General features: G+C 39.3%; 1 protein-coding gene across 1 annotated transcript; it reads right to left on the bottom strand.

Moving 5' to 3' along the window:
- Positions 1-567: 567 nt before the first annotated feature.
- On the bottom strand, positions 568-11,732 carry LOC122780149 (cilia- and flagella-associated protein 74-like). Its single transcript, XM_044042964.1, has 11 exons — positions 11,537-11,732; positions 10,265-10,374; positions 10,113-10,168; positions 9,737-9,856; positions 9,241-9,396; positions 8,742-8,880; positions 7,512-7,666; positions 7,311-7,422; positions 6,291-6,418; positions 4,510-4,644; positions 568-3,637 (listed from the first exon to the last, which is right to left on the bottom strand). The coding sequence occupies exons 2-11, from the start codon at positions 10,317-10,319 to the stop codon at positions 3,533-3,535; spliced, it is 1,161 nt and encodes a 386-aa protein (XP_043898899.1). The 5' UTR covers positions 10,320-10,374; positions 11,537-11,732; the 3' UTR covers positions 568-3,532.
- Positions 11,733-11,914: the final 182 nt, after the last annotated feature.

Genomic DNA, 11,914 nt, shown 5'->3' with positions numbered 1-11,914 from the left:
TGAGTGGAATATGAGGTCACGTGTATCCTACTGAGTTTGAAATATGTATATTCTTACATACAAACATTAAGGGGAATGATGAGATTAAAATATGTTATTGCATCATTATATGTATACAGTTGGCTAAAAAAATCTTTCTCAGGCATTTAGTGACTGTACAATTCTGTATGGACGCATGTGCACGCTTGTGAGCAGGTGTGAATCCACTAAACCTCAAAGACAAACGTTTGTTTAGTTTAACCTTTTATTTAATGGTGAAAATATGGTGAAATAGGAATAGTGTATAATTTTTCAACATTAAGCAGAACAGTGGTTGACAAACAAAGCACTGCCCTGTGTGTGTGTGAGGCAGAGTTCTAGGTGTGGGTTTCCATTGGGAATCATTTGCCCAGGTGAACGCTGCTGAGATTTAGTTACCCTTGGATACACCCCTGCTTGTCTGCATACATGTGTTGTGAAGCTCCTTCAGCACAGCCTCAGACCACCCAGGGGAAAAGGCTTATTGTCTGTATTCAGCCTTTTGATGAGGAGAATGGAAAGAGAACAGAACCACCTTGATGTGTCAAACAAGCTCTAAATGTGTTTTTATATATAAAATAAAGCCCCGATGGTAAACAGCTGTGATCATTAGGAAACCAAACAACCTTTTAAATGAGGAAACCAAGCATTATTTACTACAGGGCAATGAAAATACAAAAACTCTTTTCATTTTGTGTGTTCCAAACTCATTATTTAACGTAACAGTACGAGTGTATGACATATGTTCATTTATATATCTACAAATAACTCCTGCTGTGTGTTTTAATGCAGTTTAGAATAAATGAATGGTCATGACCTGCATCAGAGTTGACTTTTACGAGCATTTTACAGCAGTGATTTATTCAAGTCGCATTCACTAACTGTTCACACACTAACAGACAACACAGGCCGACAGAGAGAGAGACACCACTCGATGGTGGAGCGTAAGTAGCACTATCTCACGGTATTAGCCAGAGATCAGAGGAGAAATCAGATTAGAAAAAATAGGCAAAACAGCAACACAAATATTGCCTAATATGATGTAGTGCGTCTCATAAAACGATTGACATTACACGAGGCTAAGCTCATAATGACCTTGCTTTTAATAGGCAGGTTGGGGTACAGTAATCTGATTTAACATAATCTCCTACAATCTCTGATAAATGCTTACAGCATGTATCTCTGAGAGGTCAGACCCTATTGGTCCGCGTTGAGGCATTAGTGACATCTGCTGTTGTACACACACACACAAGGACACACACACACAGTAGTTCACATACACCAGGACTGAGCAAGACCCGGTGTAATGTGACGGAGAAATGCAGAAAAAAAAAAGGAAGCAGATGTTAGTTCATAAAATATGCATTCAAATAGGATTACAAATTGTCGGAATGCATTGTCAAAGTTAGCGAGTGTACTTAACCAAATCCAAACCACACGTTGCAAATAAGGCTGCATGGAAACTAGTCAGCGGTAAAGTGCCACTATATGGACAGACAGTCTGGATACGCATCTGGAATAATGAGCAAAATAAGATTTAGATAATAAGTTGGTTGGTAAAATGGGTGAGTAGCTCAAATAGTGAGGTAAAGTAACTGTGTATGTTCTTTAAAGGCGCAAACACGACACACTACATCTTTAGTTTGACAACAGCATATGTTAATTAATAGGAGTTTAAATAAAGTGTTACTGGGAACTTGCATGAAAATAATAATCCATTCATCTATAAAATAATGTATCTTTCAAAGAATACTTTGGAGAATTGCTCAATAATAAATGAAATAGGCACCAATTATCTTCTATCTTTCATTTATTTATTTCCGGAATGAGAAAGGAAGATGGCTCGGAGTGTGTGTATTGTGTATTGTGTATTTGTATTTATTTTTTGGCATAAACACTGACCTTCCTGGAGACCGAAACCTAGTCCAGAACCTAATTTCTGAGGAACTGGTTACCCTGTATGATTTGAATTGTGGTTAGATTATGATTAGAGTTAACTGGCATAAACTGGTTACCGGTAAGGTTATGGGAGCGTTTTGTGGAGGAGGTTGCTGGGGGAGGAGCAGTCAGCCACCAGTGGCCCTTAGTCACAACAACACCTGTGTGCATTTATATTGGTGACCTGTGGCTGTGTTCCGTCTATAACTAAAGTACAGCATCTGTTTTGTTTTATTCTTTTAACTGTTTTTCTTTTCTCATGTTTTCATTTTCAGGTTATTGTGTGCTGTGCCATTTGTCAGTTCATTTCCATGCAACGCGTCCAATTGTACAATCTGTCCAATGCTGTTGTGTACAGCTCATAATTATACGAAACAAAATTATACAAAAAACAAACAAACAGGAATTAAGTTTGTTCCACTATGTTCATTATCAGGGTTGTGAAATTATCTATTGTCAGTGATGTACAAGAGGATGATTCAGCGCTTTGATGGCAGTTTCTGAAGAGGTTTTAGTGGAATCAATAATAATAATAATAATAATGATAACAACAGTGTAGTTATAATATTTTCACTATTATTCATAATGTAAAACAATAATATATATTTGAAATGAACTCTATACCTCTTTTAACTACACGTGTACAGTTACAGTACCAGCGATGACACAGTCTGTACTGTACACATTTGCTGGTTTACATCAGCCAACTCACATTAACCAGTGGCTTCCTTGGCATTGCCTGCTCCCCCCTGGTGGTGGAATTAGGTCCATTCAGCCAAGCGCTGACGATGGAAACAGACAGAGAGAGTGTTTTGTTGAGGTAAACTCCAGGTTTAATCTGAAGCGGTGCTGAGCCCATAATTACACACATTAGGTCAATGTAACAAATAAATAATCACTAATCTAATGTATAAATATATATTAAAGAGATAAAAAAACCAGCATAAATTGTCTGGTTCAGGAATGTTTTTAAGATTTTATTGCTTGTTTTTAAGGTTTGAAATGGGCTGGACTCAATCAATTTATGGAACTTAATAGATCTCTAAACTCCTGCCAGAATCACGTGATCTTCAAACCAGTTGCTCTTGGATGTTCCTAGAACTAGGCGTGAAACCAGAGGTGATTTCAGTAGCTGCTCCCAGATGGGATGGTTTAACAAATCACAGAAGAGTCCCTCCTAAAACACACCTCGTCTCCTTGGCATTCAACTCAGGATGAGCTAGTCAATTTGCCTTTCTATTGCACTGCCTCGTTCTTATTTTATCATATTATATATGTCTATGTTTATTTATTTATTAGTCTTTACCCGTGGTTGTATAGTGTGAGTATGAGGTTAAAAGTTATCTGATAAAGAGCCAAACCAGTTCATGGATCACCTTAAAAGTGACTAATAAAATGTTAAAATGTATATTTAAAGTAATAGGCAAACAGTGCAGTGCTGTTACAATATAATATCAATAATCAAGTCATAAATAATCCGTCTCTTATTGATGTTGGTTCCATCTTCAGTATCTTTGTGTGTGTGTGTGTATGACACCAGTTCCCCACACTGGCCGTGGTCCAGGTGCTGCAGAGGTCACTCAGCAGAGTAGGAGACCAAAGCCATCAAGGTGACTTTGTAAATGTACCTCTCATCTCCCCTCAGGGTCAGAGACACACACGTCTGCACCACATCATAGGGCTGAAACACACACACACACACACACACATACATTTAAATCTGACAGTGACATAACAATGCCATTTACTGTTGTTACTATAAATGAGCAGCTCTCACGTTTGCTTTATGGGAATCTGTGACATTTTTGACACTTAGATTACACAATTATAGTTCACATCATTTTACAAATCTGTCATCATGACGCCCCACAATATAAAGTTATTACTGAATAATTCACAGAAGTCTTATAAATGCACTACCTCCAGATAATGACGCTTCTACAAGTAAGAACAGTTTCTCCTTTTGTAAAAAGAGTTACTAGACAGAAAATGTCAACACACTTTCTAACTCTGAATATTTCTGATGACCCTTAATCTTAGTCTTAATCATTCAATTCAACAGTTTCCTCCGGGATAATAAAAGTATTCTGATTCTGATTCTGATTCAACACAGGAATAGCTTCTTTAATACTACAGAAGAGTATTAGGTAAAATGTAAAAATATGTAAAAAAAAAATAATTAAAAGAAAGAAAAAAAAAATAACATGAATTCTGAGAAAAATGTCAGAAATTAAAGTCAGAATTCTGAGATTAAAGTCAGAAGTCTTACTTTTTTTCTCAGAATTCATTCAATTCTGTTTCATATTTTCTTTTTTGACATGTGGCCCTAATACTTCCGTATAATAGCAAAATAAATTTAAAAAAGTCAATAAAGCTATTTTTTGTTCCCTATACTTTGGAAAAAATAAAGCTTCTCTGTGGATTCTGTGCCGACATATCTGCACTGAGATGCAGTTGGTTATTTGTTTTTGTTTTGTGGAAACGTGTATTGTCAGCATGACCTCTTTTTGATAAAAGATAATTGACATGAACAGAGCAGCATCTCTTCCTCACCTTGTATCCACTCTGAGGAGTCCACGTGACTGTGATGGTGCATTTCTGACCTGACTCCACAGCACCTTTGCTGGGCTCCACACTGAAGCCTTGTTCTTGAAGGGAGCCCACATCATCCCAGGAAAACTCACCACTCTGGGAAAAAAAGAGAAAAGCTGACAAAGCTGTTGGAAATGCTGCGCTAATAGTAGTGATATTAAATAATGTTAACCCTTAGAACACAGAGCATTTCGGCTACTTATTCCATTACTATGTTAAACATACAGTATATACAGAGGCTATAAGAATGTGCAATATAGAGTGTCTTATATAAACACACCTGAGCAGAAAGTACTCAAAATGTTTCAAATTGGACTGAATTTGTGAAATGTGTAAATATGTCACAGTTCAAAGTTCCCTTGGCTCGTTTTTATGAACAAAAAGAAAAGAAAAAACAGTTTGTTTTGTGACTTCTGCACAATTATTACTACTTTATATCATTACTATAAAATGAATCATAACTCAGACTCAACAACATACAAGAAGACCCCCAGGATGTCCATATATGGAGTTGTGTATTATTCCCACGGCTAAGGGTACAACTGTGGCACAGATCCTTGCCGCGTGAGCACTGAGGGTTAAAGTTCCAGTGTGTAACATTTTCAACATTGGCAGAAATGACATACTGTACTTCTGTACCAGAAGTTTATAATCGCTTTGAATTAAAAATGATTTAGTTTTTTGTAGCCCAATGGTACATTCCATTTACACCGGCACTTTTCCACTTTACAGTTGTAGCAAAGCTCAGCTCGACTCTACACGGTTTGGGTCGCTTTCCATTACTATAGTCGTTATATCATGGCTGCACGAAAATGCCATGACGTGGTTTTATACGCGACACAAACACAAACTAGTGACTTGTAAAGCAGCTGTTTTCGGTGCAACTGAATCATTAGAATCAGTTGATTTAAAGGATTTGTTCAGGACTTCCTGCATGGCTGGAGCACAGTTGTGTTGTGATTGGGCTCACGATCGCTGGCTTTCCGCAGTGCTGTCGCTAAATACGCCAGACTCCTCTGTTAAATATAATAACATTTCCTTTGCCAAATGTTGGCGATTAACACATGTTTTCAGGATTTTTAAGTCTTTTTAACTGATCTACAGTTCGGTCATTGTTGGCGTTGATTCTTGTGACCATGACCAATCAGTGGCCGGCAGTCTGTTGACGTCAAATTTTAGTATTGGCCCAGCTCCTTTGGTACCTTATCAGAGCAGGTACTAATAAAAACACCAGGTACCAGGTACTATCACTAACGGAAAAGAAAACAAACAAGTAAAGTCAAGCTGTGCTGTGCCGAGTCATGCAGCAACAGTATAGTGGAAAAGTGCCATTAGAGTTCACTGTGTCGGAAAGAAACGTGGATGCCAATGTATCCTGGGCTAGCCATCGATATTAATGCACTACACTGTATTCTGCACACGCAGCGTGGCAACAATGTCCACAGATAAAATCTGAACAGTGCTATGTGTACCACTTGTTATTGTTGCTCGGAACTGGAACGCACAATTAGAAAAAAGCCTTGTTTTACAGAGGCCGCCATCTTGTGCTGCCATGTTCCTGCAGCCGCCTGAATTGACGTACTGATGCTTTTTAAAGCAGAAGCTTACTATGAAAACAAAGTGAGACCCATTTTTAAATTGTGGCAATGCTTGATCTTTATCACGCTCTCACCCACGATGCACCTGTTTGTTTACTGTGGATGTGTGTGAACCTATTGTCGTCCCTGCTGCAGTCTCAGTACCTTCTTACTGTGCTGTGTGGTACAGACGCATCCCACCTGCAGCTCCCTCACCGCAGGTATGACAGCACCCCCGCTGGAGCGAGCGCACAAGGTCACCAGTACAGGGATGCCCTTCTCCCCTGGTGCCGCTAGAGAGAGGGGGAGAGAGAGAGAGAAAGAGAGAGAGAGAGAGAGAGAGAGAGAGAAGGTCAGGTCAAAACTTCAAATGAGTTTTCACTCAACTTTTAACACACAATGATAATCAATAGAACTTTCTGGCAGAATAAATTTGCATCCCAGCTTAGCATTTAAATAATAAATATGTATTTGAGTGTTTCCCAAAGTGTGGGATGCAGCCCAGTAGTGGGCCTTGAAGGTATTGCAGTTGGGCCTCGTAATAGCATACATCATTTGTGGTAATTAAGGAAAGTGTATGAAAGGCGTATGACAGGTATATAAAGGTGTATGAAAGGTGGAGAGCGAATGAGAGGAAAAAAACAAACCAGCACATAAAACACATTCTCCTGTAATGACATCTTTCTTTAAAACAGACCTCAGAAACCGTAATTCGCTGTAAGATGAAGAAGCAGGTGTGCCGACCGAGCGCATGCTACGATTACTATAAATGACTTCACATATGCTGCATGAATCGTGGCATGTGGAATTGTTATGATGTCAGTCTCTTTATCCTCTCTGCCTGAGTTGCTCAGTATCTTAGAGGAATAAGCTGAATCTAGAATCACTTCTGACTTTGTAGTTCAGTAAAATATGATGGAAGATTTGATGTATTAATGTTGCGAAGCTGTGCTGTTTTAATCATGTGATGGACTGTTATTATTGTTGGTGATGTTTTAAATTTGTCTGTGAATTTAAGCATGTTATTTGACCTTTGACTCCTTCCTGCCCGAGGGCAACAGATGAAAATGAGCTTATTGCTAACTCTGGCGCAGCCATGAAGCTGCACGCTGTCCTTGTCAATTAAACTCATAAAATAAAATAGAAAGTAAATAAATACAATAGGGTGGAGGTGTGTGTCTGTACCTGGGAGTGGAGGGAGAAGAGATTCAATGGGCACGGTCAGCACGTCTCCTCCATGTAAATACATGTGATGTGAAGAGGCCGCACCCTTCAGATCCATCACACACACTTTACTCTGAGAGACAGAAACACACAAACGGTGATGATGGCCATGGTCACGTTGAGAAAAGAAATGTGTGTGTGTGTGTGTAGTGATCTGCTGACCTTATTCATTAGCTCAATGGTGAGTTTGTCAGAGTAGTTGACAGACGGATGGTCAGGCTGAAAGGTGATAGTGACGTTCTGACTCTGTCCTGGAGCAATGCTGCCCTCTCCTGGCACTACGCTGAACACGCTCAGCCCACTGTAGTTCTGAGTTCCTAAAGGACACAAAGCATGTGCACTATGTCTACAAAACAATGTAACAACACTTCTCTCAGTGGTCCTAACTCTGAGTTTTGCACTACCAACTCAATTTCGGTACAATTGCATTCAAATGTGCAATTTATTTACCCGATCAATGTGTCCCTGTAAATTCAATGGCGTCGTTTAAACCTGGTATTAACCTGAGCGCGAGCACGTTGCAGGTGACGTATTTGCATTACTGTTATTATGCAGCACTTTGTGTTACCGGAAAAATTCCAAGTCAAAGCCAACATGTGGTTATTCCGGTAATTTCACACAAATGTCATTTTAAATATGTGTTATACAGTTCAAATTTAAAAATTTAACACAAAATCTGGGGTTCGTGTACAACCACAGTGTTTTTTCTCAATACAACTTTTAGTTTTTCTTAATTTCAAACTGTTAAAACATATGCAGTATATTGTAAATACAGGACATTTTCAGGCCCTTTTATGGTTAAAATAAGCAAAAAACACAAAAGACATTTTGAGGCTCAGGTGTTAAAGGATTAACATCTGTCCTCAGTGATCCGACCGCATGTGGACAGCTATAAAAACGACTGTCCACACCAGACATGGAGGTGTCCCCTGTGACAGGTGAGGCTGCAGATGTTGCATGTGTGTGTGTGTGTGTGACAGAAAGCAAGGGAGAGAAAAACAGATAAGAGTGAATCAAGCGCTACTCGCATGAAGTTTTAACCATTAGAAAAAAGAAATCACATGTTTTACCACTATTGTGGTTAAAGAAATGCATGAATGCTGAGTGGTGTAAACAAAACAAACCAAAATCAGACATCACCTGTGGAGGCGGTCTCTAAACTGTCCTGAGGACAGATTACATTCATGTAAGCTCAGGAATGTGGCTGCATGCCACACATTCAAGATGCATTGGAAGTGTTGAGACCTGTACTGAGCATGATCTGCCTGTGCTCACATCACTCAGTATGGATGTAAATACCAGTGCTGATCGGGGTCACATCTCAGTGTGTTTTAGGAAGCACTTGTAGAAGAGTCCCTGGTGAAACTGGCTGAAATGATTATCATAACTTACCTACAGTAGGCTGGACCTGAGAGTCCGTGTAACTGCCCAGCAGGATGTCCACAGTGTCGACTCCATCCTGAGGTCTGGACAGAGACAGACTGGCCAACAGCGTCCTGAAACCCACTTCCACCACCGAGCTGTTCCGCAACTGCATATAATATATATATATATATATATATATATATATATATATAACGGTCAACACAGATGTGGCATGTGTCTCCTTCACAAACTCTATGATTACATGAATGAATATCTTCATTCTGGTTGTATTCATATTCAAAAGTTAACCTAAAGCAAGATCATTTAAAACAAATGTGCCAAAAAATGCGGAAAAATCCAGAAAATCAGAAATAGAGAAAATAAATAAAACATTACATTTTAGATTATAGTACTGAACACCTGTAATTATTTTACATTTCAAACTTTTGTTGAACCCCAAAAGAGTTTATATATACACAACAAAATCTAATCTTGTCCTTTGCTGATTCGCACACTCCTGACTGACCTGTACGACCTCTGAGATCCTCTCCTTCTCAAACACATAGCCAAAGTCGAGAAGTCCTCCAGGGTGAGACGATGTGATGGTGGGGAACACACCCTCCCCACACAGAGTCAACTCCAGGCTCATTTTAGTGGTTTTGATCTCCAGAATCTCACAGTGCTAGAGAATTATGGAGGATGTTATTGATCAATTTTCATTTTTGACCAGAAACCACATCAAAGGGGATCGACTGTATGTGAGCGGTTCACGTTTAAATTCTTTACATGTTTACGCAACTTTAAGACATTTTATCTATTTGATTTTAAAACTAATCCTTTTATTTAACTAATTTATTCATTTACTTTACTGATGTCCTTGTTTTCTCGTTGTTGTTAAACGTTTCTGTACAGCATCCGTAAATAAAACTGCCTTGTCTTGACATGAGGGCGGAAAAGTGTGACACAGCGGCGACGTTAGGATCGAACAACAACCCAGCGCTTCAAAATCAATACCAACCCACCTTTTTCTCCTCAGCAGGACTGAAGGCCAGAACCAGAGTTCTCTTTCCTCCAGGTCTTATGACTCTGAGGGCATTGAGGAGGGAAAATGGTCCCAGTGTATCCAGCACTGACGTCCTCATCTTACAAATGGTCAAAGAAATTATTATCGTCATCATTATTATTATTATTATTATTATTATTATTATTATTATTATCACTGCACATTTTATAGTGGCATCGACCTTTCTAATATAAAAAAAAACACGTATTAACAGATGCCCTTATTTTTATACATGTTCAGGACAATGATTAGGGTTGAGATTATGCGCAGATGTTGAATCTCTTTCCACTCGGACACAGACATCATCTGACCCTTAGTTTTGTTAAAAAGGATACCTGCAACGATTCGTCTGAAATGTTCTGAACTGTAAACCTCTTAATCATCGTCTCACCTGCAGAGGACACACACACAGACACACACTGAGCTGCGTTCACAAACAAACATTTCGAGTATGTGAAGAACCACACAAACATTCAGGATGACTCACCCACTGACACCCGACGGAAGTCTACGATGGTTTGACCATTGTCGGACGTCACCATGAGAGCGGGCCGCACAACGGGACACTGTAGCTTCAAGTAGAGCGCGTTGAAGGGACTGAAGGGACATCAGACATGTCTAAGGATTGTGGGTAATGGCTGATGCTTCATTCATAACACTCTGAGTCAGGAGAACGATGCAAATTTGGCCCTGACTGATGCAGAATCATTTGCATTTGTTTAACTTTGTCCACCAACATAATTTGGTGGACATGACATGGAAATATAAAGATATAATTAAAGGAAAACTTCACCGATTTGCATTTAGCTTTGTATTACTAGAATAGGGGTGCCCACCAGTGTCACTGTGTCACCGTGCCCACCAGTAACAAAGAAAAGAATGAAGATATTGCTCAACTCAGGGGAAACTGAGGTTGGGAAGCACACGTTTTCAAATATACTAACCCTATTCCAGTAATACAAAGCTAAATGCTAATCGGTGAAGTATTCTGTTAGTATTCGGCCCTCAGCAGAGATTCCACCTGCTGTTATTTGCAGCATGTTTACTCCACACTCCTCCCCCGTTTCATGCCGACTATCCTATCCAATAAAGGCACTAAATGCCCCAAAAATATCTTACAAAATAAATGAGAGGGTTTACTCAAAAAGCACAGAAAGAATCACTGATGTGTTTCACTAATGGAGGCCAGCCCAGATGTTTCCACTACAGCAGATATTCTCTGTTCTAAATAAAGCATGAGCCTGGCAGCAAACATCTCAGCATAGTGCTGGTGGATTTGTAACTGCACACTTGTTTTATATAAGAAGAGAAGCAAGTGTAAAATGTAGATGCAATGCCAGAGGCTTGTTGCCTTGAATGGGGTGAAGTCTGCCGTCTCTGATTGCCTCGTTTTAAATGTTTTATACTGTTCAAATTTCAAATTGAACACACAACATCTCTCAATAAAACTTCATTTTAAATTTTTAATACACTATTAACGTGCAGTAAATTGCAAATAACTGCCAGATGACAGTTATTCTGGAAAAATGGGCACTTTACATTTTAGTTACAGGACATTATACTGGCCCTTTTAAGGTTAAAATAAGCAAAAAACAGACATTTTGAGGCTTAGGTGTTACAGGGTTCATTGAAAAGGGAAGGACTTTATAGAAAATGTTTGGTATTTTTGTCAAAATAAAAAAGACTGATCTGTATTAGACTATTTCTTGGTCACATGCAGGTGAATTTAAGAAGAGTATGGAGGCTGAGTGTGGGTTACCTCCATGTGGGCTGGGCTTGTCTGTCTTCCTCAGGCGGGTCTCCGTCTGATATGAAGCAGGGGACGATGTGCTCGTTGTAGCGCTGAGTGTAGGAGTAGAGCAGAGAAGTCCTGGCCTTCTCATACTGCTCCGACCTAGGAGTACAAGACCCTACACTTTTATTTAAATAAAACAACAAACCTTTGTTAAAATTTTAATCAAGGTTTTCCAGCTCCGTCAAGATCAAAGTGGCCGAGACACGACTGTATGTATGGCGTGATCTCTGCAAACCCAAAGAAGTGAGGAACGCTGAGGAAATCCACTTCAGAATTGGAAGAAGAGAGAATGTACAAGTGCAAGCTTTGTGTGTAATTTATATTTCAGTGTTCTTGGTCATT

Source organism: Solea senegalensis, linkage group LG13 (genome assembly GCF_019176455.1).
Source record: "Solea senegalensis isolate Sse05_10M linkage group LG13, IFAPA_SoseM_1, whole genome shotgun sequence".
NCBI classification, from domain to species: domain Eukaryota; kingdom Metazoa; phylum Chordata; class Actinopteri; order Pleuronectiformes; family Soleidae; genus Solea; species Solea senegalensis.
This window is presented reverse-complemented; position numbering and strand designations above follow the sequence as displayed.